We start from the raw sequence: 26,786 nt of genomic DNA on the forward strand, positions 1-26,786 counted from the left end.
TTGGCATTTTAACACCGAAACTAAAGATGCCTAAGGACATAAAGATGTTCACAACCTGATTGGTCGGCTTTTATTATGTTTATGCATATGATGGTATTTTGAATAGAACTTGTGAAGAGCTTATAAAATGTGTAAAGGAGTCAAAACAGCGGCATGAATCCCTCCGTCACACACACAAAGGAAGATCTGCTGCGAGGAGACGTGGTTCTGACGCCTGTACCGAACTGTGATGGCCAACAAAAAACAGGTATGCCTGAGAATTCTGTCCTTTTACGAGTCGCTTCTTCTGACATCATGTCCCGTTTGGTTTGTTTACAGGTCTTTGGTCTGTGTTGCGTTCATGTTTCATTCAAACCGCACCAGAGTTCGTTTGGAAGTTCGCTTGTTTGGTGGCACCAGGGTTTGGATGGGAGCGTTCACACTTATTCAGATGAACCGCACTAACAGAGCAATCGAACCAAACATGCCAAATGTGAACACACCCTTATAAATCAGTTAACAAATATTGATATATTGAATTAGTTTATTAGCAATTTCCTGACTCTCTTGGTCATATACACAATTTAATGTGCTCAAAAACACCCTGCTTACCCTGCTCTAAATTTTAGATTGCTGGTATGAAGAAGAAGAAGAAACATCATAATTTTCATAATTAAAGGGTCTCTTAAATGTACGCATTGTTCTATTCAACATTTTATATCAAATTGTGTCAGACCAAACTCTATGAGAAAAGATTTGTCTGTAGACAATGTCTTAGACAATGTGTGGCCTGAAAGGTCTAAAGGCTGTCTTATTCTCCTTGGCTTTTGACGTTTAACAAGGTCTGATCATTGTGAGTGATATGCACGACGGATGACAAATATGACTGTTTGTTATAGTTTATGTTGCTATTTTATGCTTGTAAGTGCTAAAGTTTTATGATTTGTTTTTTTGTTTTTGTATGCACAGCACTTTGGTCCATTATTATGGTTTTGAAAGTGCTTTAAAAATACATTTGAGTTGAGGGTTTGTGTTTGACCTTGGCAGAATGGTAGGTCTTCAGTGAGAATTCAGTGAGAATTGAAATCTAGAGGCTTGGATTAGAGATTAAGGATTAGAGCGTGATCTTCTCTGCAGTCACATCACCTCTGAGATTAAAGCTTACATTCCTGTGCACTCACTTTTTTTAAATTTTTTTTTATCTCTCTCACAGACACAAACAAACAGTTATCAGTGTAATTTTTATTTGCAGTTGATCACCCTGTTTCAATTGGAAATACGCCATGTTATGAAAGTAAAATGTGCTGCAAACGGCATTTTATCTTGCATGCTCCCACATATGTGTGTCTGCATCAGGAAAAAGCCTAACAAATTGCCAGAGGCAGAAATTCAAACCAAGCAGGAGGTTTCTTTTCCTCTTAAAAAGCGGTGTTATCACATTCCATGCTGTCTCTGTAGATCTGTATACAGCTGGAAGTGTGTTAAGAAAGGATTAGCTCACTGTGTTCAGAGTGGCTGAAAACATGAAGCATTTTAGAGTCGTTCCATAACATCAACTGTCATAGAAGAATGGGGGAAAATGCATTTCAGATGGTCGCTGTTGATGAATGCTTGTCCCTCTACCACAATACAACCTTTTATTGCACATAAACGCTAATCATCATGGCGTATTGCCATTAAAAAAAAAGCAACCAATTTCCTATAGCTGTGCTAGTTTCATGACTATTAAATCAGACTCCTTTTCTCACTTAATAGAATGATTTGAGCTCAAATCAGTATTTCATGTCCATTTATTATAATTTTTTTATTTGGAAATTATCTACGTAACAAGTAGGGTAACATATAGTGAGCTGGTCATTATCGGAATATAAACATAATTTAGGAGAACAATTTATCTGAAGTGACTTACAATTGATGAACATCACAAGCAATTTATTATACAAGGGTCAAGAACATTTGCAGTATCATAATGTTGAGAGTAAGCTAGAATATTGCAGAAACTTGAGAAAATGAAAAATGCAGGAAATTAGAGCAAAGAAGAGAACTGTATTCTATTTTTACGATAACAATGCCTTGACTGTACATTATATAAACATATAATACATGATCATTTGCCTTTGGTCACTTGTGCAAGCAACAATAGGCCTACCATTAAAAAGTATGATTTTTTAAAATGTTTTTAGAAATAAGTATTTTCTGCTAGGCTGCATTTATTTGATAAAAATACAGTAAAAACAGCAATACTGTGAAATATTATCTAAAATAACTGTTTTCTAGAAAATGTATACACTGTAAAAAAAAAATTACATCCCCAAGTCAAAAATTTCAAGTGACCAATAACATCAAAATTTTTCAATTAGTCTGACGTATTATTTCTCATTGAGCCAATGTTAACAGACTATTGCAACAAGAATTTCACTTGGGCCAATTGAAAAATGTTGATGTTATCAGTCACTTTAAATTTTTGATTTGGGAGGGTTAGAAATGTTTTACAGTGTAATGTATAAAGTGTAATTTATTCCTGTGATCAAAGCTGACTTTTCAGCATCATTACTCCAGTCTTCAGTGTCACATGATCCTTCCGAAATCATTCTAATATGATGATTTGCTGCTCAAGAAATTTATTCTTATTATCAGTGTTTGAAAACTGCTTTTTTTAAAAGCTTTTTTTGTGGAAATTATGATACATTTTTTTCAGGATTCTTTGATGAATAGAAAGCTCAAAAGAACATTTATTTAAAATGGTAAAGATCATCGCTTATCTACTCTGTTTGATTATTTTAGCACACCAGTCTTTAGTTCATTTAACTCTTTATGGGATAGATAAGTAGTATGTATAGTTCATGTATTTTCAAATGTGAATTCTAAAATATAAGTAATACGCTATGACATTTCTGACTATTGCAATTAACAACTAAACTGTTAGAAAACCATCCAAAATAATCCAAAAACAGGATGCATGCAGAACACACAGTGATGGGTGGAACACCACCATTTTATTTGCCCCACCCCTCCCCCTCCCACCTCTCCCCTCTCCCCCCTCTCCCCCCTCTCCCCCTCTCCCCCCTCTCCCCCTCTCTCTTTCTCTGATGAATGTTTGCAGTCCAAGGTCACTGCTGCTATTACATGCAGTGTGTGTGTGTGTGTGTGTGTGTGTGTGTGTGTGTGTGTGTGTGTGTGTGTGTGTGTGTGTGTGTGTGTGTGTGTGTGGAAGCCATTTTAAAGAGCTGTGAAGCAGCAGTCAGTAAGGCTAATACATTATTAATGAGAAACACTGGACCAAATACATGATCCTCAGCTAATGTTCAAACATCCCCCAGTCTCTTTCTTCCTGTCTGCTTCTCCTTCCCTCGGCCCATTTCTGCCTGCATATCAATGTCATTGCATCCTCCGCTGATCATTTCTCTACTTCAACATCCAAAAAGCTATTTTTGTCTAAAATCTTTTTGTCTGTGGAGTGAAAAAGTAATGCCTTTAGGAGAGAAGAAAATCTCTTTCTGAAGAAAATATAAGTAATATTTGCCCTTGCGAGTCTTGTCAGGCCATTGCTAAGGTATTCTCACTGGCTTACCATTTGAGGTATAATTGTTCATGTCACAAACTGTTGCATGTCGAAATACTTCAGTTTTACGGTTCAAATCCAAAACTCTAAATATGAGCAATAGTAAACATTCATGAAATGAAAAACTATGACCAATGAAACCCTTATAAATCTGCCTTAAACTCAACAAGCAAAGCAAGAGCATCATTAAAGTTAAATTAATTTTGCAGTGCACATAAATTGTGAGACGGGAATCTGATTTAATGCATGAGAATGATTTGCGTGGCTACATTAGCTCTCATTAAACCCTGCTGTAATTAGGAGGGAATCAGTGTACCACTAATGGAGATCAGAGGTCATTCAGTCACACACTCACACACACACTCACAGTTCTGGCATATGTGACTGTGCTGTCCAGTCTGTTGTCTGCAATGTCCTTCGTTGCTATCATTTTGCCGACATGACTGTAGGCATTACTTCAATCGCAGCATATGACCTACTTCTGCTTCCACGGAAATAGTCGCTGTACAGCTGTACTGGTCATTCAGCGGCTGCTGTGGTCTATCTTGTGGTTGATTCAGAACGAGTGGTGGATAATTGTATCCACTGGACCAACCAGCATGGTCCAGTGATGTATGGGTAATGTAATGCCAGTGCACAGTTTCCATGATCATACCAGCATCACTTGTTTTTTAGCTAACTACTTCCATGTAATGTCTGAAAATGATGTTCTAATATGCGTTTTGGCAGATCAGATCACAAGTAGACGAGGGCGACACATACCTGTTTACACCAGGTGTTTATCTCTTTTCTCCGGATTTATTTGAGGGAAGGGTTTATGGGCGGGTAAATGTATATGTTTTTTTCAGATCTTTCGATCTAATGGATAAAATAAGCTCGTGCAATTTACACATGAATGCGCCCGGAGACGAAGGAGCTTTCATTTCTGCTCTGACAGCCGCAAGACCAGCCGAACGCTGTGAGTGTGTGTTAGAAATCACGAATGGTGAGAGAACATTGTGTTTGGTTTGTTTTTCTTCTTTAAACCAAACTTGTGTCTGAAACAAAGTTTAAATCCCATCTGGCTAACACTCTTCTCATAATACTTAAGCATTAGGTCAGTAGGCGGAGAGTAGACTGACTTTTGTGGCTGTTCGAACACATTCGACAACATGAGCGTTTACACTACGAAAATAGTCATTCCAGTCTAATGAGTTTTCGACTACATCTGGAAGTGGTTGAAAGTGGACAAGCTCAAAACGTTTTAGACCCCGTTTACACCTGTATTTAGCGTCGTCCACTTGTTATCCAATCGACCAGAATGTGCCAGTTCAGTTCAGTTCGACCGTGTAACCAGGGCCTATATGATATTCTATTCTTACCTTCCTTTCACTAAATTCAGCGATTTAAAGTCATTATCATTAATTGTATGTAATATTTTACCTGTGGTCCTCTTATAATCTTTTTTTTTTTATAATATAGATTTTAAAACAGTTCTTGTACAATTACAAATGTACTTTTTTTTTATAATCATCTATCTATCTATCTATCTATCTATCTATCTATCTATCTATCTATCTATCTATCTATCTATCTATCTATCTATCTATCTATCTATCTATCTATCTATCTATCTATCTATCTATAAAACGAAAAATTAAGACAACAAAACCAATCAAGTCTTACCTTTGCATTCCTGCTCTAAGAGACGCTGAATATCTCCAGTCTGCACTTGGAACTTTAGGCTAAAAAAGACAGAGAAAGAGAGACAAAGAAACGACGTTAAGCGCTGGGATGGATCAAAAAAACAATATTATCTCAATAATTAATCATGCTGGAGTGTAGTCATATGGTCATGATGGCTGCAGAACTGGGGCTTTGGAGAAAAGGCTTAGAGTTAGGTCTTAACACACACACACACACAGACACACAAACACACAAACATCACTGATACATTGAGATGCTCATCACCCAAAATATCTGAACCAGCCAGACCAACCATTCAAACAAACAGACACAGGGACAAAGCAAGGGCATAAACCCCTGGAGGAGCAGTAGCAGAGGGGTGAGATCGATCTGAATGAGTCTCCTCAGGGAGAGAGAAACTGAGGCATATCTGCAGTCAAAATGCACAAGGCGAGAGGATGTTTTGCTTCTTTTTTTCCCCTTTTTTTTTTAAACAGCTTACTATTAGGAAAATGATACTTCTGCTTGCAGTAAAGAGAATATGGGGTGGTCCCAATGCAATAACCTATAATGGTCCTATAGACTAGTGCTTCTCAAACCTGTCCTGGTATAGATATTCATAAGTCGGGTTGCATACAAGGTGAATGCATTACTCATTTACTCTCTCACACACATCTCCTGGTGGACATTCATCAATGTGAAATCCAATTCACAGTGTAATCAGCGGGGCCTGCTCTCCACACCACACACAAACACACACATCCATCATAGAAGCCTGCAAAACAACTACAATACACACCTGCTACTGGTCATGCAAAAACATCATACCTAGCTGGAACCTTTCATATTCTGTACAAACGCTCAAATAAAACCTCCTCCAAATAAAGACTGAATATAAATCAGTTACAAATCAAGAGTTTTTTTTTTACCAGGGCCATAACAACCACATTTCAATCACCAAACCTCTAATACTAAGAGAAAAAACATAAACACAAACTCAAAGGATTGAAACTGTGTGTAACCATCTGATGCACCAATTGTGTTTAAAACGTTCCCTAAACAAAACCAGGCGTAATGTACAATGACTCATTCAATATATGAGTAAATCAGGATATGCAGTAGGAAGAATTTTGAAAGATTTTGGATGAAGAATACAAGGGTTAAATAATGTGCAGAAATTACAGACACTCAAATCAAGTGAATATGAAAACAGAGTAGGTTGTGGAGCAAAAAAACTGGGGATCTGTTTTTTATTCATCTCACAGGTTTTTGATTTATCACCCACTGTGTGTATGTGTGTGTGTGTGTGTGTGTGTGTGGTGTGAGGAGAGGCAGATAATGAGTTCAGTCTGATCTCCTCTCACCAGCAGTTCCTTACTCTCTTTTTCTCATTTTCTCTCTCTCTCTCAGATCCCTTCTGAGTGGACACACCTCGCCTAGATACAGCATTCGCACCTCTGCACCAACCAATCACAATCCTTCCTTCCTTTTCTTTCCACACCAAACCACCCAATCAGCCACCAGAAACCGCTCCACTGCCACTTAATCACACACTGGGAGAATAAACATGACTGACATTTAATGAGAAAAGCTGAAATGAGCCAGTAATTACTTCACAAATAAGAGGCGCTCACACTTGTTTTCTCATCCAGTAATCCCTGAAACACTCACAACTTGATCAACAAAATAACATAAATGCACTCAGTTTGTAATGATGATCTCTGGTGAACTAACAGAGCAGATACTGAAGGCTTCGTTTGTAATAAATTGTTGGTCGGCTTGACAAACTGACAAATCTCTGCTGCAAAAAATTGCTGATGAGAAAATCAGCTAATCTGTTGAGAAATGGCACGCAACTCAATGGCATGAACTATAAATAAAATAAAATAAAATAAAATAAAATAAAATAAAATAAAATAAAATAAAATAAAATAAAATAAAATAAAATAAAATAAAATAAAATAAAATAAAATAATGAAAAAATAGTTCCGAGTTTTTACACTGTGAAATTTCATGACAATTAATCACATTATCCTTCCCTTTGATTTTTTCTTATAATTGCCATTATTTTGAATAGTGATTCTCATTATAGATTTACTCAAGTTTCCTGAGATTCACCCATCTAACAGTATAAATATCATCAGATATGGACTTGCAATCTTGATGTACCCCATTTTTTCCACATTTTTTGAAATACTAATGAGTAATGTGCATACAATGTGACATTTAAAGGATATTTTAATACATTTATCGTTAAAGAAAAACAACTAATCTTACAAAAAATATATCAATCAACCTTATTCAAAAGAACGATGCTGCAATTTAATACAAAACTATCTATCTATCTATCTATCTATCTATCTATCTATCTATCTATCTATCTATCTATCTATCTATCTATCTATCTATCTATCTATCTATCTATCTATCTATCTATCATCAGGGGACCAATCATACTGTGTTTAGCTTAAAGGCCTACCAACTGGTTTTGGTGGATGAAGTCCAATATGAAGTTGCTTAACTAAACTGAAGCTAGGCTGGAGAGTCTCTCTTGAGAGATTTAAGTGTGGGTACAGAGAAACTGGAGTGTTGTTTGAGCTTCACACCTCTAAATATAAACACACCCAGCTGTCCTGAAACAACGCATTGCAGAACAGGCTGGAGAGAGAGAGAGAGAGAGAGAGAGAGAGAGAGAGAGAGAGAGAGAGAGAGAGAGAGAGAGAGAGAGAGAGAGAGAGAGAGAGGAGAAGCAGTGAGCGTTTCTCTCTAAATTCATAACTGATGAAATGCAATTTGATGACAGATCTAAACAAGTGGAAAGAGAGTCTGATACGGTAAATCATCATAACCACACACACAAACACTTGCATTCTGCAGTGCACACTAAAGACTGCTGCTGTGAATTAATGAGGCACAAAAAGAAAAAAGTTAAAATGCTCCCATACAACAGCAGGCATCCATTACCGAGCCCTGGTATATATTCTAAGCAGGAGCTTTCCAGTGCTGAAAAAAGGCCTGTCGCTGTACTGCAAACAGTCAGCAGACAACTTTAGTACTTTGTAAAAAAAAAAAAAAAAAAACACTTTTCAAAGTTGTAAATAAAACAAAGATTACAGGAGTTTGTTTTACAAGAAAAAATATTTTTAGTATTTCTTTAAAATGTCACATGTATTTCAATGTGTTTCTTTCTGTCTCTTTATAATTAATTGTGAAATACTAGTGATTTCTGAGTGAAAATTGTTTCTTTTTGTCTGTGTATTTGGAAGCAACAACAACAAAAAATGCCAAAGCTACTCCTAAATCATCATCATCATATCTGAGAGTGAAAAGGCACCAAGATTAGCAAAAGAGAACAGCTTTTCTCCTCACTTCATGCATAGATGGATGATTCACTTGAAGAATGCTATAAGAGTGTGGGCACTGCACACACCTGTATTGCTGTAGCGTCGGGCATGCTCAGTCTGCGCACAAACTGCCCGCTCTGTCCTGTAAAGAAACGGTCTGCCCCTGAACCCCAAGTCCCACTCATCGGCCGGCCCGTATTGTAGAACATAAAAGTGTCACTTCCTGATGTTGCAGTCAGGCAGGTCTTATAGCAGTACGTTTTAGTTAGAGAGCCGTTTCCTCGGACTTCAATGTATCGTGGCTCCACTTTCAGATCTCTCCGCATCACCGCGGACTGTTGCTGGAACGTGACCCCACCAGCAGCGCCCCCACCTCCACCTCCACCTGTGGCTCCACCAGCTCCACCACCTCCTCCTCCACCTCCTCCACCTCCTCCACCACCACCATCTTTGGTTGCTTTCTTCATCGTTGACTTCTTTTTCTTCTTGGACACACAGCAAGGTGAGCAGGAGCAAGCGTCTGGTTGGCTGCAGTAGGCATGGCAGCGAACAATTGCTAGGACGAAGATAGTGAGCAAGAAAACAAAGGTGGTGGCACTGAGGGCAATAAGAAGATACAGGGTCACTTCGGAGAACATCATTGTGCCATGTGGTCTGATTATGCGTTTTGGGTCTGGGGCCACTTTAGGTGGGAGCTCCATGACGCCGACGGTGATCGTTGTAGATGCGGAGCGAGGAGGCAAACCATGATCGCGTACATGCACTGTCAGGCTAAAGACAGTGGAATTGTCCTCGAAGACTCTCCGTGTAGTGCGGATCTCACCTGTGTGCTCGTGCACCTTAAACAAGTCCAGTTCAGGTGGGTGATGGAGGCTGTATAGCAACCAGGCATTTTCCCCAGCATCTAAGTCCCAAGCCAGCACACGTGAAACAAGGACGCCTGCCTCTGAGTTACGCAGAATAGTCTCTGTGGAGTGTGAGCCGTTCGCCGCTGGGCGAACAAACTTCGGGCTGTGGTCGTTGGTGTCCATGATGTAAATATAGACAGTTGCCACCCTGCTCAAAGGAGGCACACCGTTGTCTTGAGCTTTAACCTGGAAATGAAACTCACGCAACTTCTCAAAGTCAAACGATCGCAGTGCGTACACCTCACCTGTGGCAGGTTTGACAGAAACATATGATGCCACGGAAATACCATGGTTGTTGTCATTGAGGACGGTGTATGTGATGCGAGCGTTCTCTCCGGCATCAGGGTCCGTTGCCTTGATGACGCACAGAGGTGCACTGACCGCATTGTTTTCTGAGACATACACAGTGTATGAAGTCTGTTTAAAACGTGGTGGATTGTCGTTGACATCTGCCACATCTACTCGTATCGTCATTGACGATGAAAGAGGTGGCGTTCCACCATCCATGGCAGTAACTGTGACATTATATGATGATATAGTCTCACGGTCCAGGAAGGCTGAGGTAACAATGGTGTAATGATTTCGGAATGATTTGATTTTAAAGGGCAGGTTAGGGGGGATGATATCCAAGCTGACCTGTTTGTTTTGTCCAGAGTCTTTGTCATTTATGCTTATTAAACCCACCACAGTGTCTGCCCGAGCATCCTCACGAACTGGGCTGGAGAGAGAGGAGAGCACAATCTCAGGAGGGTTATCATTCACATCCAACACCTCCACCACCACTTTACAGTGCACTGCTACGGCCCCTTGGCCTCGATCTGCTGCCTGGATATACATCTCATAGGTGTTGGTTTCTTCATAGTCCACATTGCTCATTACTCGAATTTCCCCACTGTCTGTGTCTACAGAAAACATCTGCCTCACTCTATCTGGCGTGTACGAGCTAAAAGAGTAATACACCTCCCCGTTGGAGCTTTCATCTCTATCTGTGGCGTTTAATTTAATCACCAGCGCGCCAACGGGAGAGTTTTCCCGCAGTTTCACTTTATATACGGAGCTGTCGAAGACTGGCACGTTGTCATTGGTATCCAAGACGCGCACGTTGATTTTGGCTGAGCCTGAGCGCGGAGGCGATCCGCCGTCAGTAGCAGTGATTAGAAACTGGTGAGACTGCAAAAGCTCGCGATCAAAAGGTTTTTTCAGCACGAGCTCTATGTGTTTTCCATCTGCAGGTGGTTTGGTTGAGTCGAGCGCCAGGTGTTCGTTTGAGGTGAGGCGATAATGGCGCACGGAATTTGAGGCGTCGTCAGAATCTTGCGCGCCCTCAATGGAAAACCGCGCGCCTGGCTGTGCGCCCTCGGAGATCTCCAACTGGTACTCGTCTCGAGGGAAAAGCGGCGAGTTGTCATTTGCATCCATAATCTCAACATCCACGCTGTGCTGTTCAAATGGGCTTTCTAACACCACGTCGAGACTAAGCGTGCAGGTCCCGCTGAATTCACAGAGCGTTTCGCGGTCAATCCGGTCGCTTATAACAAGCTTACCAGTTTTGTGGTTAATGTTGAAGTATCGCCTCGCACTGTCGGAGCTGATTCTAATCCGACGCGCCGAAAGCTTTCGCAGCTCCAGCCCGAGATCCCGAACAAGATCCCCAACGACAGTTCCGCTCTCCAACTCCTCCTGAATGCTGTAGCGAATTTGTGCATTTGTAAGGACACTTAATAGAACAATGAAGAAACATAAACAAAGAGGCACGTTCTCTTTTGTGCAGCTACATCGCCCTGCAACAGCCATCGCAAGCTGACAACATCCACAGACGGATTAAAAACCACTTTCCGTCTTTAGAGCTCGCCGCGCAACAGCTCCAAAGCACGGCATCCAAAAAACGGGCAGACTGTGTGCAGGATGACTAAAGTCTCCGCTGCGCTTGCCTTTTCAAACAGACATTTTCCTGCTTCATCCATATTCTCTCTTTTGTTTGCGCCCCAGCTCTTTTTTCTTCTCTCCTCTCCGCGAAGCCGACTCTTGTTTCCCCTCACAAGGGTGCTGCCTATTGCTCCCCCTCTCTCTCTTTTTCTCTCTCTCTCTCCTGTCCCCCTCCCTCACCCAGTGCTGTACAGGCGGGGGATGGGAGAAACGCGCTCTAACCAGCGCAGCTCACTGCATTTCAGCACCTCCGAACAAAAACACCGACAAGCCTATTAACAACCAGATGCACCACGAAGAATTAAAAATCAAAAGTATATTAAGGAAATTATCGCTTTATTTAGCCTTTACAATATTCGTCTTGTTTTCAAAACATTCTCATTAATATCGATTGAAAACACGGCTGCATTCAATCACAGAGACAGTGCCACCGCCCTTTTTTTTCATTGTCTCCTCTTCTCAGCGCACAACTGAGGTGACCAAATTGAATTCTATACAGAATATTTCTTTCTCATTTAATTACATTTCACCTTAATAAGAGCAATTGATTTTATATGATCACAACGACATGTTTGACTTTTAATGAACATATAAAATACTGATTGACAGCATCCTGACTCGTTTTTCCTCTCTTTCTCCCCTTTCATCTCAGAAAGCTCTCTCACTACTCACCGATGCATTCGATACCGCTGACAGCTCTTATAGTTATAGCCGTCAGCACTGACTGTACGGCCACTCACCCGCTCTTTCTACTGTCCCCAAATCTGAGAGATTAAATTGTCACCGATTACAAATGAAGCATCTAGGACTGCTGTGCCTCTCCCACACACTTCCTTCTAATCTTTCGCCCCTCTTTTGCTGTTATATCATGGTGCTTATCCACTTGTTCTTTTTTATGCACAAAACAGTTGCAGTGCAGTGCAAACGTTCTGATCCAAGCCAGTCCACCATCATAATGCCTCTTTCCTCCTCTATACCTATCTGACCGTAAAAAAATAATAAAAAATAAATATATATATATATATATATATAGGATTTTATCCTAAAGAGGCAAGTGCTGCAATACAAAGTTATACGATTAGGACAGGAGATAGTATTAAAAAAAAGTATATATACATATATATATATTTTTTTTTTAAATAAATAAATATTTCTTTTACAGAGTTACTTGAAAAAATCTTGCAAACTTATTGCCTCAGAAATTCTAGTAAAGTATATTAATATATTCAAGTTTTCATAACTTGGCTTTACTGAGTAACAGACTGCTCCCCAGAGTGCATTGCGGCATTAATAAATTAAGTAATTTTTTTGTTTTACAATTTTTTTTTCTTTATTTGACAATTGTATTTGCTGTCTTGTGTCGGCATTAGCACAGTAAAGACAGCAAATAACATTATTTTGTAATGGTCAGAGTCTATTAATTTAAAAAATGAATTTGCCATTGTTGTTTTGCTTGCTGAATGTTGATATCTGTTTGTGACTCAAGCAAGGACAATTTCAATATATTGGTACATCTAGAGGGGGATCAACCCCTTTTGTTAGATGGTGTTTGTGGTATAGTTGTTAGCGATACAACTTTAATAAACTGTAATTCAACCTGAATTGTATTTGTTTGGGATTTAGAGAGAAGTTAGGTCATCTTTTAAAAGCAACATACTTATTACTTCTCTTCATTTGAAACCATACATACGTTGCCCAACTTTTTTAGGAAATCAACATCAATTTATGAAGCCAAGTTTCGTGATGTTCTCTTAAAATTGTTAGTTGTATGGAAAATTCAACATTCAAGATGACTTTGGAAAATGTGTGAATGCAATGAAGAAATTAAGATAACTGCAGAAGAAATGAGTCAAAAGTCTATTAAGAATTGCCCTGCCTCAAAAACTCCCTTTTGCTTGACAAAATGCAACTCAAACCAATCAAGTAATCTTATGTCGGGTTTTCTGAGTCAGAAAGGTATTAGTATGTGAATAGTATAGATAACAAGATTTTGACAAATAAGCTCAAAATTGTTGTACATTAAGTAAAGTGAACTAAAAAGTGTTAGTTAGAACAACTGTTGAGTTTTAGTGTGGGTGCAGTTCTGTATGCAAGCAATGCAAGACATACAAAGAGCCAAAACAAATCAAATAGGGTCAACAGTGTAATTCTATTTACTGTAGTGCAATTTCAATTACATGCAGATACTTTTAAAATGAGTAGAATGTAAAAACATGTATGTACACAATAAGTGCATTGTATCAAATTATTACTTTAAATGTAGTAGTAAAGACACCTAATATAAAGTTTTAAATTATACAGCACATTTATTTTTGTAGAAATGTGCTACAAGTAATTATGCAAGACATTCAAAGAGCCAAAACAAATCAAATACGGATAAAACTGAAATACAGCACATCCCTCGGTTTGTGGGTCCACTTGTTGCAGCCTGTTTGATGCCGAGCTTCAAGCTTAATAACGGCACCTCACAGGAACCAATCCAACTGTTTAATTAATCAAGGCCAGGGCGGGAAATCACATCAGACCGCCAACAGTCCTGACACTATATCTATTAATGTCCACTGGGGCTATTAGATTTCCATTGGAAGCTATAAACTCTGGGCTGTGTATCTGGCTTTCTCTCCAGTCAGACAGTAGCACACATCTCACACATCGGAAGCCTCCAGCTCACGCTGTCTCTGGGCAGAAGTGACCAGACTATGGATTTCCGCGGTGTTTTGCAGTCCATGTCGATCCATTTAAGATGCATAGTCGTCCTAAACACCTGCCTTTGTAGTCAAGACTTTAAGGTGTGTGACTACACAGAAATAAACCAACCCTGACAAATATTTACTGTAATAAAATGTGTGACAACTAGGGGTGTTATTTGACAACAAATGAGATTGTGATGTCTGGCAGGCTTTGCTGTACAAATAGTGCTGTTTTGGCTGATGTTTAGACAGAATGACCTGGAAGAACCCGGTGCTTTGAGTCATCAGGCCACAGGGCCAGTAAACGCTCCCCCGCCTTCCACCCTCTCTGCCTCTGAAGACAATGAGCGCCCACAAGAAAAGAGAACGCAGCGACTAGCTCTGAACAGCACTATAGTGTTTAAGAGAGAGAGAGAGAGAGAGAGAGAGAGAGAGAGAGAGAGAGAGAAACTGCTGTGAGGGAGGAGGAAATAAGAAAAGGAGGAACTAGGTTTTACAGTTTTTCTCAATCGCTTTGGCACATTTTTCGAAACAGTCTTAACATTCTCTAAACCTTAAGGGCAATTGCCACAACTGTTTGCTTGAACATCAGAACTATATCGCATGTCTGCAAAACATATATTCACCCAAAACATTTAATTCATGCTTCAAAACCTAGTTAATGTCTCATTAAATTGACCAAAAAAAAAAAAAAAAAAAAACATGTTTAGTTACTAAACATCAAAATGTTTAGATGTTTTTTTTCCGCCATGGAAATATACAAATTTCTTGTGTTTTCTACTTTTAGTTGACACTGTCTGTTTTCTACACTATATAAGAATGTCAGTTTTGTCTAGCTGAATGCTCTTGTGTATCATACTGGGAAAGTCAATCCTGTAGTACACAAAGAGAAAATGGACATTTGGGCACACTACATATTAGGTGTCCTTAACTACTATGTACTTACATCAAAAAATACAGTGTACTTATTGTGTTCATATTGTATTGCAAAACACTTTTGCTGCTATTTAAATGGGATATGGGTAAGGATAGGGACAGGTTTGGTTGTATGAGTAAGGATGGTTTAAGGAAAGGGTCAACAGTGTAATTCTATTTACTGTAGTGTAATTTAAATTACATGCAGATACTTTTACAATGAAAGTACAATGTAAAAACATGTATGTACACAATAAGTGCATTGTATCAAATTATTAATTTAAATGTTAGTATATGGTAAAGACACCAAAGTAGGACAGAACATTTTAATTTATACAGCACATTTATTTTTGTAGAAATGTGCTACATGTACAGAAAACTGAAAATTCACAGTTGCTTGTTCATTTTTACAGTACTTCCCCTAACACCACCACCACACATTCTTACATATCTTCCTATTGCTCTTCCATAACAAGCAACTGTGAATTTTCAGTTTTCACGTAACACAATTTTACAAAAAATAAACTGCTGTTGCTGTGTAGAGTTGTGACTTTCCTCCATTGTTAAAACTGGTTGTAATGGTAGTGCTGGGCAACCTCCATATAGCCTACTGTATGCTCCCAAACTTAATTGGTTGATAGGCAAGATTGTGATTCCTATTTCATTACAATTACAGGCCATTTGCCAAATTAGCAACATTCCATAGGTATTTATGGAATACACATGCATGTCCGACAGATTTCGATAACTGAAAGGATCATTTTGCATGTGAAGGCTCACACGATGAAAGAATGTTTAGATGTTGTGAAGAGTTTGACAATTTCACAGACAATCAACTCTTCACTTTTGATTAACAAGTGTGCATTTAGTTATTGTGCAAATTGTACACAATTGTACACACATGTGCCAAAACATGCAATTTGCCTTAAATCAAAATCCTCAATCGAGAATTGAGCCAAAGCAATTGATTAAAAATGTATAATAATAGGCTAAACAATAAAGATCTGGGCTGGGTTTCCCGATAACGTTGTCTCTTAGCGCGCTACGAAGACTCTTAAGGTATAACTTAACTGAAGGCATACCATTTCTAGGCGTGTTCCCCGAAGCCTTACCTTAGGAAGCTGCTTAAAGGAGACCTCCGGTCAATATTAACATTGAGCAAATTTTTTTGTAAATTTGGAGTGCTGTCAGTACAGAGAACAACGACAAAAATCGGTGTTGCCTACACCGTGTTATCCTCTTTTTAAAATTTGCACCCTGTTGACTTCAATGGGGCAAGTTTTAAATCTGCTTTTAGCCTCTTAACATCCTTGATGTGTCATTACAAGTGCCCAGCCATTGTGAGTGATTCCTTCAGAGTGAACGCAGTGAATCTGACTGCAGTAGATGTGAAAGTTATTAATAAAAATGAAGTTAATTCAGCCAGCGCACATACCTGTATTTACTTCCTGTTTTCGGTCGAAGTCCACAGTAGTCAATTGTCGAGTTCACGCGTGTGATCATAGATACTAAACCTATGCGCGTGAACTCGACAATTGACTACTGTGGACTTCGACCGAAAACAGGAAGAAAATACAGGTATGTGCGCTGGCTGAATGAAGGAATCACTCACAATGGCTGGGCACTTGTAATGACACATGAAGGATGTTAAGAGGCTAAAAGCAGGTTTAAAACTTGCCCCATTGAAGTCAACAGGGTGCAAATTTTAAAAAGAGGATAACACGGTGTAGGCAACACCGATTTTTGTCGTTGTTCTCTGTACTGACAGCACTCCAAATTTATAAAAAAATGAGCTCAATGTTAAAATTGACCGGAGTTCTCCTTTAAGATATACGTGCGACGTTACCCGGTGCTGTCCGTGGCGATGGTGCTGAATTGGTTGATATCGATGGCTCGAGAATCAATTATTCTCTCGTGCAGGGGCTGTTTATGTGAGAAAGCGGTGTTCTTTATAAAAGAAGCACTTCAGAAATAGTTGAAATTGCAAATTGGGATATTATAAAAAATAATCCAAACTATAATAGCCTATAATAGCCTAGCCTACATATTTTTAAATTGAATCATATATTGCTGCCATAATAACCATTTAAATTTTTGATGTGCTTTCTTCTCTTTCCCATTTTTGTTCGCTAAGGTGGAGCTGTGATGAAATATTGTTCTTGGAAATACTTTCCAGCATTTCAGTAATAAAAGTGTACATCTTACGTACGGTGCTCGGCAGTGATCAAAAAGGATTTAAACCGTGGATTTTGAATCTCTTCTTGGAAACTCAGAGATGTGGATTCACTGTCTGGGTGTATTAAAACTTCAGAATTATATTCGTATAGACATGCAACAGTGGTAAGGTAAAGCTAAGAGTGGTCCAGACCAACCTTCCGAACGTATGACTTACAGAAGGAATACTTAACTAAGAACGTTTCGGGAAACACGTATTAACGATAAGGTACAGCTTAAGGTGTAACTTAAGAACGACGTAGTGTTAAGAAGGTTTCGGGAAGCCCAGCCCTGTGTGGTAACGTGCATACATCAGCACCAAGTACATTTATTATTTTCTTTTCTTTTTCATTTATTTACGTATCATTTATGTATTAATTACATATTGCGAAACGAGCACCGACAACTATCCAATTTATAAAAGAATTCAGTAACTTTATTTTGATGGTCCACCAACAGACTGACTATAAGTAACTTTGCAACTACATGTAAACTTATTCTACTACTCCTACCAGTCTACTAATACTCTACTAACACTCTAATGAGAGTTAGCACACATGTAGGCAACGTTACTTATAGTCAACAGAATGTGTTAAAGAGACCATCAAAATAAAGTGAAACCAAAACTTCTTTGTACATTCAAACACAAATTTTTCAAATCTATTCTTTCCTATTTTCCTCGGACTGACTGCGCTGTCGTGACATTTCACAGACGCTCCCCGCGGGACACGCACGGCTGTTTACGCCCATTTCAAAGAGGGGGGACGGAAAACATCAGCCGTAATCTCGTCAATTATGCACGCAAGCTGATTCAAACACCTGGCCTTTCCTTCGAGGTCTGTTTAGCATGTACACACGCACACACATTCTCTCACTGTCTTTTCTGTGTCTCATTGTGCTCTGATGCATTTGTACAACATTGACATCTCCCTGCTTTACCTGTTAGAATCGCATCCATCTGCTGTCTGCTGCTAATTGTTTTCCCCCTCAGGGTTTTAGATTAAGTTATCTCTCCTACACTCTGCTCAAACGGACGTCTGTCAGAATAAACAAAAAGACACTGCTTTGCTCCGTCTGAAGTGGAAACTCACTCAAACAAGTAGCATTATGCAATGGCTGAATATTTTTATACCGTTTTTTTTTTTAATTGCTTTGTTGCAATTTTAGTGATAGTACAAGATTTTAAAACATGTAAATTGCATTATTCGCTATTAAATGAACTGTTTGTTAAAAGTACTAAATTGAAAGAAAAAAACTGTTGAGTTTCAGCGATTAAACCAAATGTTCTCATTACATACTACAATAATCTTGTGTTTGAAACAATGAATATGTGGACTGGGGGCGATGTACACTTTTCTCGTGAAAATAGTTCCAAAGAGAATAAAAAAACACTGTAATCAAAAACTAAACTCTCCTCTACAATTCTTATCGATCCCCTGAAATGTCTGTACATTATTAAAATGAAACACTCTTTAAGGCTCCTCAACTTCAACTATCAGATTTTCGACATGTCCTCCCACTATTAAAAAGTGGAGACCCATCGGCCTTAGATAATTATCTGCCAATTTCCAGATTATCTGTCTTGTCTAAACTATTTGAGTCTCTTATAAATGAGCAACTAAAACATTTTTTAGCTTATAACTGTATTTTAAGTTCCACTCAGTCTGGTTTCCGGAAAGGACACAGTACAATTACGGCTGTAACCTCTGTTACAAATGATATTGTTAATGCTTTAGATGGCAAAAAAGTCTTGTGCTGCTCTATTCATTGACTTATCTAAAGCTTTTCACACCGTTGACCATAATCTCCTTCAACAAAGATTGCAAAACATAGGTTTCAGTAGCACTGTGCTAAACTGGTTTTCTGATTACCTGAGTGGTAGAACACAGTGTGTGACATTAGATAACTGTACCTCATCATTGCTAGAAGTAAAAATGGGTGTCCCCCAAGGATCAGTTTTGGGTCCTATTTTATTTTCTATTTATATAAATAATTTAGGTGTAGGTCTGAATCAAACAAAGGCTCATTTTTACGCAGATGACACTATTTTGTACACCTCTGCTACATCATTGAAGGAAGCAATTTATCATTTACAGTCTGCCTTTAGTCAGGTACAAAAATCTTTGGTAGGATTAAAGTTGGTATTAAATGCTAAAAAAACTAAATTAATGGTCTTTACACGTTCACATTCTCCTTTGGATTTGACTATTTTAACACAAAGTGGTACTCCAATAGAGAGAGTGACTTCTTACAAATACCTAGGTATCTGGATTGATGATAAATTGTCTTTTGGGGTCCATATCGAGAGCCTTTTAAAAAAACTCAGACCTAAGTTAGGTTTTTATTTTAGATTAAAGAGGTGCTTTCCTTATTCAGCAATGAAAAGGTTGGTGCAGAGTTCATTCTTAACAGTTTTGGATTACGGTGATTTAATTTATATGCACTCTACCTCATTTAAAAAAAAAAAAAAAATAGATGTATTATATCACTCTGCCTTACGTTTCATTACAGATGCAACAGCTAGGACTCACCACTGCACTCTGTATGAAACTGTACAATGGCCCTCCCTCTCTCTCAGAAGAAAATTCCATCTGTTGATTTTTATTGCCAAAGCACTAATGGGTAAATTACCCATTTATATTTCAAATTTACTTACTTACCAAAACAGTGTTTACAGAACAAGGTCGTCAAAAACAATATATATTTAATTATTCCATCAACAAAAACAGAATTTGGTAAAAAAAGCTTTTTCATCATATGCACCAAATGTCTGGAATGAACTCCAAAACACCTTAAATTTAGAATCACTTCCATCTATTAATATTTTTAAAAACCTTTTAAAGTCAACTTTGACTGAACGGTGTAATTGTTTTTAACTAGGTACCCTTTAAATTATATGTTTGTATTTACTTAAGTTAAACAAAATGTCTTGTTTGTATATGTATAGTCTATGTATAGAGATTTGTTGTGTAGTATGTCATTTTTTGTCCTGTCTTTTTTTAATGTTTTTTCTTTGCAACTTTTTGGCCGCCTATCTTGGCCAGGACTCCCTGGGAGAAGAGTTACTGTAACTCAATGGGACTTTTCCTGGTTAAATAAAGGTAAAAAAAACAACAACAAAAAACAATACATACACACATTATTTATCCTGGCATCCAAATGTCTGAAACCATTAAAATACTATTACAAAAGGAAATAAAGTAGCAGGACAGACAGATAGACAGATAGATAGATAGATTTTCTGACATTTCTCTAAAGTTGTTCTTAATTCTTGACAGCATAGTGCAGAACATGACAGAAAAGTGGTAAGAAAAATCTCATCGCCTCTCTGTATCAGAGTCTACAGCTCATCAGAGTGCTTCTGTTAGATATTAATTTCCAGCTCTACTCGCTCACTACAAATGACTCTAAAATATTAACGCTGGATCATTACAGTGCAGTTATTGCCCCTTTAAAAAGACATTCATTAGACTGCAATAATGGCTATTGTGCAGCACAGGGCTTTGCAGGACCAGCTTTGAGACTGTTGCACAGTTGTTAGAGGTGAGTCTGAGCACTAATGTTTATGAGTGTCTCTATACCCACATGTCGTTATGAAATGAGGGTCTTTATGAGAGTGTGTGAGTCAGTTGTGTGGCTTCTGGGGCCTTCCCTCTTCATTGTCACACTGCTCAGGGCCACGAGTGATGACCTCACTGCATTTATCATTCATAGTAAAAAAGATGACATCATCAGAAAACCTCCATCCTCTCCATTCAAAAAAAAAAAAAAAAAACCTTTTTTAAATGATTGTTTAATATATATATGAAGAGTTCAGATGCAAAAGCCTCTAAGTGCCATCTGAAATTTTCTTCTAGAATGATCATTTTTATAAAGCTTGTATATTTAAGTTAAGTAATTTCACTTAAATGACAAAAAATAAGTAATTTGCATTGCCATTTAAGTGAAATTATTGAACTTAAATATACGAGCTTGATAAAAATTATCATTCAGAAAATTTCAGATGGCACTTAGAGGCTTTTGCATCTGAACTCTTCATATATATATATATATATATATATATATATATATATATATATATATATATATATATATATATATATATATATATATATATATATATATATATATATATTTGCAGATGTTTGTTTTAGAAATATATTTCTTTAACATATGACATTTTATTTGCTATAGAAATATAGAATTCTTAAAAAAAAAATCAAATGACATTTTTAATTTGTATTGTGCAATTTAATGTACACACCTTTTGATATTTATACTGATTAAAGCTTTGCAATGGTATAATCTACACATAAAACTATCATTATCACGTTTAATAAAGTTCAGCTTTTTTCCCCATGACACCTTTACTATTTTATAGGAGACCTGAATATTAATTAGATATTGCCTGAAAGACCAAGAAGAAAAGAAGATGACTGGGTGTGTCAGCATGTACTGGATGTTGTCAGAGTATGGGTAAAGTCAGACCTCTATGGGTACAAAAGAAGAACTGCAGGTCTTTACATCTCACATATCAGAATGCATTAGATTCTGTCTCTGACACAAAGAAACAATGGAATAGAACAAATCAATCCTCTTTTCAAATCTCATCTTTAAACACTGCTATCCTCAATATGTATTTCTGACAGTCATCTCCTCCGTTTCTCTTGCAGAATAATCTATTTTTAAGACAAACCATTCCGTTTTTCCTTCTCTGCCTTTCCACCCTTAAATGACTGAATTATTGTAAAACAAACTGCCACATCAGACCAATCATTAAAGTATGATAATTTAATAAAGTGAGAGGGGAAGGGAAGAGTGAGTGATAAGGCAAAATATATGTATCTTCTTTGTATCTCTCTGCATCCATATCCATCATAATGAATAGTATGCAAAAATGTAATTCAGTTGCACAAATTTCTGAATCCATATCCCCATTTTATCTAGTGTCAAGGATAGATTAAAATGTTACATTTCATGATGCACTATCCCCCGGTTTCACATACAAGGCTTAAATCTAGTCCCAGACTAAAATGCATGTTTGAGCTGTTTTAACTTAAAGAAACTTGCACTGACAAATCTTAAAATATATCAGCGCCAATGTTTTGTCTCAAGATGCTCACCAGTAATGTTTTTTTTTTTTTTCTTCTAAGGCTCATTTATAAAAGCTACTTAAATGTCCTAATTAAACTAAGGCCTAATCCTGGCTTAATCTAATCCCTGTCTGTGAAATCAGGCCTATCTGTAATCAAATTGAAACATTGTCAGAACAAATAGTTATAGATTTCTCAGGCAAAACACACAACACAAGCATTACTAATCATTGCCAAGATTTTTAGGCAAGCATTCAAAATTCTTGCACTTTTTAAAACCAACCATTTAGGTACCGCAGAATAAATAAAACATTCAGATTTCCCTGTTCTATTCCCGGCAGGCACAGCTAAACGCACCCAGAACTCTCTTCATCTATCTGTGAGCCAACGTGATTCCCGGATCCGCGATCCCAAAGCGTGTGTAATTTCTCCTCCATTACATTTCTCCGTCGGAGAACAGGCCGTGGTTTTACTGAACGCAAAACAATTCAACCTCCGGGGCCCTGATAAACCCTGCTGCCTCAGCACTGGTTGCCCTTCAGAAGCCTGATTCTAAAACAGACGCCTGTGGAGGTGAAACAAAGCTATCAGGCAATGCAGACAAGCCTCAGTAGACCTCCGCACACAGAGCCACTATTGAGGACCTCGTACATGCTGTGAATGTGTGTGAAAAACAGAATATCAAGCAGAAAACAGAAAAAGAGAGAGAAGGGGAAACTTGGCTAACTTGGCTTTTTTTTGTTTTGTTTTTCTGCTTGTTTGTTTGTAGAGACCAGAAATCTGTGAATGCATATCAGGCTGTTCATTTGTAAAATAAACAGATTTATTATATTTCAGTATGAATGCTGAAATGTTATATTAACATAAAGTCATTGTTTTCGAGTAAATTGTTGGGTTGCACTTTATTTTACAGTACTGGGTAATATAAGGTAAATGCATGGGTTAAGGTTATGTTTAGGGGTAGGTTCAGGGTTAGTACCTTGTTGCAATTACTATAATAAGTATATAGTGTACATGGGGAACAGGACCGTAAAATAAAGTGTTACCAATTGCTGAGTATAGTTTGTACAAAAATATATGTACAAAAGAATTTAAGTGCTCTATTAATCTCTGTACTATTACTAATTTATTGTACAATTGTTAACACTTTATTTTAAAGTGTCCTTGTTACATATGTTACATGTACTTACCATAGTAATAACAGTAAATTATGCATAATTACAACTAACCCTCAACCAAATCCTAATCCTACCCTAACCCTATAGTAAGTACATTGTTGCTTAATATTACTCAGTACTTAAATATATAATTACACTGTAACAATGACACCTTAAAAAAAAGTGTAACCGTACAAAGCAGTAGAAAAAAATATTATGTAATTTTCAGCTTTCCATAGTCAGAATTGTTCATAATAGTTTTGTACATTAACACATACTGTAGCACACATTACTGTTGGCTCGCTATACGTTTCTTTCTTTTTTAACGCTTTATTTAGAAGTGAACAGGCAGATAAATTAGTGCATCAGGGAAATAAATCGCTGTTTAGTTTGTCAAAATTTGCGAGGTTTATAATTGCCCACTGAAAGAGTTCTGCAAAGACAAGTGTCCAGATTTTAGTGCGTCCTAAACTTGGTTCGTATATTCCTTGCGCAGCTGTACACTCTGCTTTGTTAAAGGGATAGTTCACCCAAAAATGAAAATTCTGTCATCATTTACTCACCCTCAAGTTGTTTCAAACCTGTATGAATTTCTTTTTTCTGCTGAAAACAAAAGAAGATATTTTGAAAAATGTCTGTAACCAAACAGTTGATGGACCCCATTGACTTCCATAGTAGGAAAAAAATATATACTATGGAAGTCAATGGGGTCCATCAACTTTTTGGTTACAGACATTTTTCAAAATATCTTCTTTTGTGTTCAGCAGAAAAAATAAATTCATACAGGTTTGAAACAAGTTGAGGGTGACAGATGATGACAGAATTTTCTGTCCCTATAATTAAATAACTATCCCTTTAATATTCAATACTCATTACATCTTCATGTAGGGAAGTCCTGAGCACAAAACAAATATTGTTTCTCTTTGTGCTAATTTCTTCAGTGTCGTCTGAAGAACATACAGTATCACTATACTACAATTTAAAGGTTCTTCCGAGCAGAACAAGCTAATCTATGCCCCAGATTTTATGTCAATAGTCAAAAGCCTCACTTGTACATCTCAAATTATAAAACTGCACCACTTCATTATTTTATTAATAACAAAATATACCAACTTTGTGGGAAATATAAAGTGAATAAAAAAAAAAAATGCAACAACAATATCATTCTGGGCTTTTACTAAAAAGTCTCATCATCTTCCCATACTCCTTCTCTCTCTCTGTCTCAGTCTCTCAATAAGCCTATGACAAATTGTGTCATGTCTAATCAGTGGCTAAATGCCCAGCGGCTGCTGTTTCTCCACTCTCCCTCCCAAGAGTGAATTAATTCCGTGAATCCGTTTTTTATTGTCTCCCTGACACCCTCATTTGTTTGCCTGATACCACCTGCTTCCCCATTTATTCCCTCTTTTTCATGAACATCCTCTGACTCTACTGTCTTTCTTTTCCATTCATATACCAGTTCACCACACCCTTTCTGCTCACTCTGACTCTGCATGCACCCCCCTCCCCCCCCCCTCTCTCTCTCTCTCTCTCTGTGGGTGTGGCAAAATGCAGCATTGGCTAGTTATAAAGAAACAGAGCCCGGTCGCCATGACAACCTGAAGATGGAGGGATAAGAAAAGACACTAAGTGCTAAGATCGCAATATCACATCATTACATGTGTGCATGTGAGATAGAATGTGAAGGAGACAGAAGAGTATAGAGAACAAACAAGCATATGTCACTAACCTGCTGGTTGATAAGTGTGCCATTGAACTGTGGGTCATGTGGTCTAGTAGGGAAACACTGTAACTGTAGGGAGAAAAACTAGGGCTTGGTAATAGAGCAAAGAAATGACAACATCCAATATTTAATTTTGTATTTAACTTAGCTCTAAACTAGCTCCCATAATGTTAGCCAAACAGTCAATATTTTATCAGTCAATTATATTCAAAATGTTTAAGGCTAAATAGAGTAAAAATTGTTAAAACAATCATGCCACAAATCAGGTTTCAAAATTGACTGATTTGAGGTTGAACTGATTAATGAGAAAAGAGTTAGAACATGACAACATCTTGCAACTAACAAGATGCAATAAAATAAACAAATATTTGCCTTAATGCTCTCATTCTTGCAAGTCATGTTAGAAGGAAGGATCTAATGTTCTAATGCAGCACAACTGCGGCCGGTTGCATAAACATAGCCATAATGTTAAGACAGTGTCTTAAGTTCTAGTATGACCTACTAGCAGTTAGTCAGGAGCAGTTAGTCTTAGTTTTCGGTATCAAAGTAGGCTTATCTACGTTTTTATGTAACTGATTAAAAAAAGCTATGAACCGTCTTAAAGAAAATAAATTGATGTCTAACTTGTAAGACTAGTCTTAGAGGTTGATGCAACCGGCCTCTGATGTTAAACTCAGTCTCTGTCTGTTCAGACTTCTCTTGCACTAAGTGAAATTACTGATATGTAAAGCAATAAGCTTAATTCTTCTTCTTTCTATGTACAAATGTAATGAAACTAATGTGCTCATGAAATCGATTTAATGCTCTGTACAAACCAGGGTCATCACAGGACTGTAATGAAACCTCTGCTGCTGACACTCTTATTAACACTGCTGGTCAACAAACATCAATTGTGCAACCTCTTCTCATATTAGCACAACTATCACAAACACAGACACACATACACTCACTCCATAAACAACTATGTTAGCAGTTGTTGTCAGAGTGACTGTCCTCAGCAGAACTGGAGCACAGGGTGGGGTTTTGGTGTGATTGACAGTGATGATGTCACAGCTATGAGCTCAGCCTGCAAACCAAGGGCTCCTGCAGCGCAGAACGGAAAATTACCGTCCCTTCCCCCACTCCATTGCCCCACTCCATTGCCCCCCCCCCCATCTCTCTCTCTCTCTCTCTCTCTCTGTCTATCTGCGTATTCCTCCCTCTACCTTTTATCCCATCTCTCCTTTCTCAACACCCCCACTCTCCTCCCTTTCTCTATCCCTTTTTTTCTCTCTCCCATCCCCCTCTTGTTCTCCCACACAGGCAACATGCATTAGCTTGGAAGGAAAATCTCAGCCGGCACAGAGACAATAACAAAGCTGAATTCTGCTTTGTGTGGTTCTGCTCAACACAACAAAGCAAATACAGCAAAAGAACAAACCTGCAGGTCTACAGTAAAACTAAAAAAAAAGAAAAAAAAAGATAAAGCCGGGACGAATAAATCCTCATAGATTAAAGCACACAAACCCTATAAAAAAAGAAGTTGCTGTGCACAGAACATTGATCACAGGACATTAATCAAATGTGCATGCAATGCTAACTCCGTTTTACAAAAAGTCAGATGTTTTTGC

At 37.8% G+C, this 26,786-nt stretch overlaps 1 protein-coding gene across 18 annotated transcripts in view; it reads right to left on the bottom strand.

Annotated features, from left to right (window-relative positions):
• Positions 1 to 26,786, bottom strand: part of LOC309503984 (protocadherin alpha-C2-like) — a 116,761-nt gene that overhangs the window by 11,732 nt on the left and 78,243 nt on the right. For 8 of the 18 annotated variants that reach the window (XM_082176885.1, XM_082176881.1, XM_082176880.1 and 5 more), the window contains 2 exons: positions 25,183 to 25,245; positions 5,207 to 5,265 (listed from right to left, as the gene is read on the bottom strand). In XM_082176885.1, coding sequence (XP_082033011.1) covers positions 5,207 to 5,265; positions 25,183 to 25,245 — 122 coding nt within the window. The other 10 variants (XM_082176875.1, XM_082176871.1, XM_082176870.1 and 7 more) reach the window with 3 other exon arrangements.

Source organism: Leuciscus leuciscus, assembly GCF_965113295.1.
Source record: "Leuciscus leuciscus genome assembly, chromosome: 8".
NCBI lineage: Eukaryota > Metazoa > Chordata > Actinopteri > Cypriniformes > Leuciscidae > Leuciscus > Leuciscus leuciscus.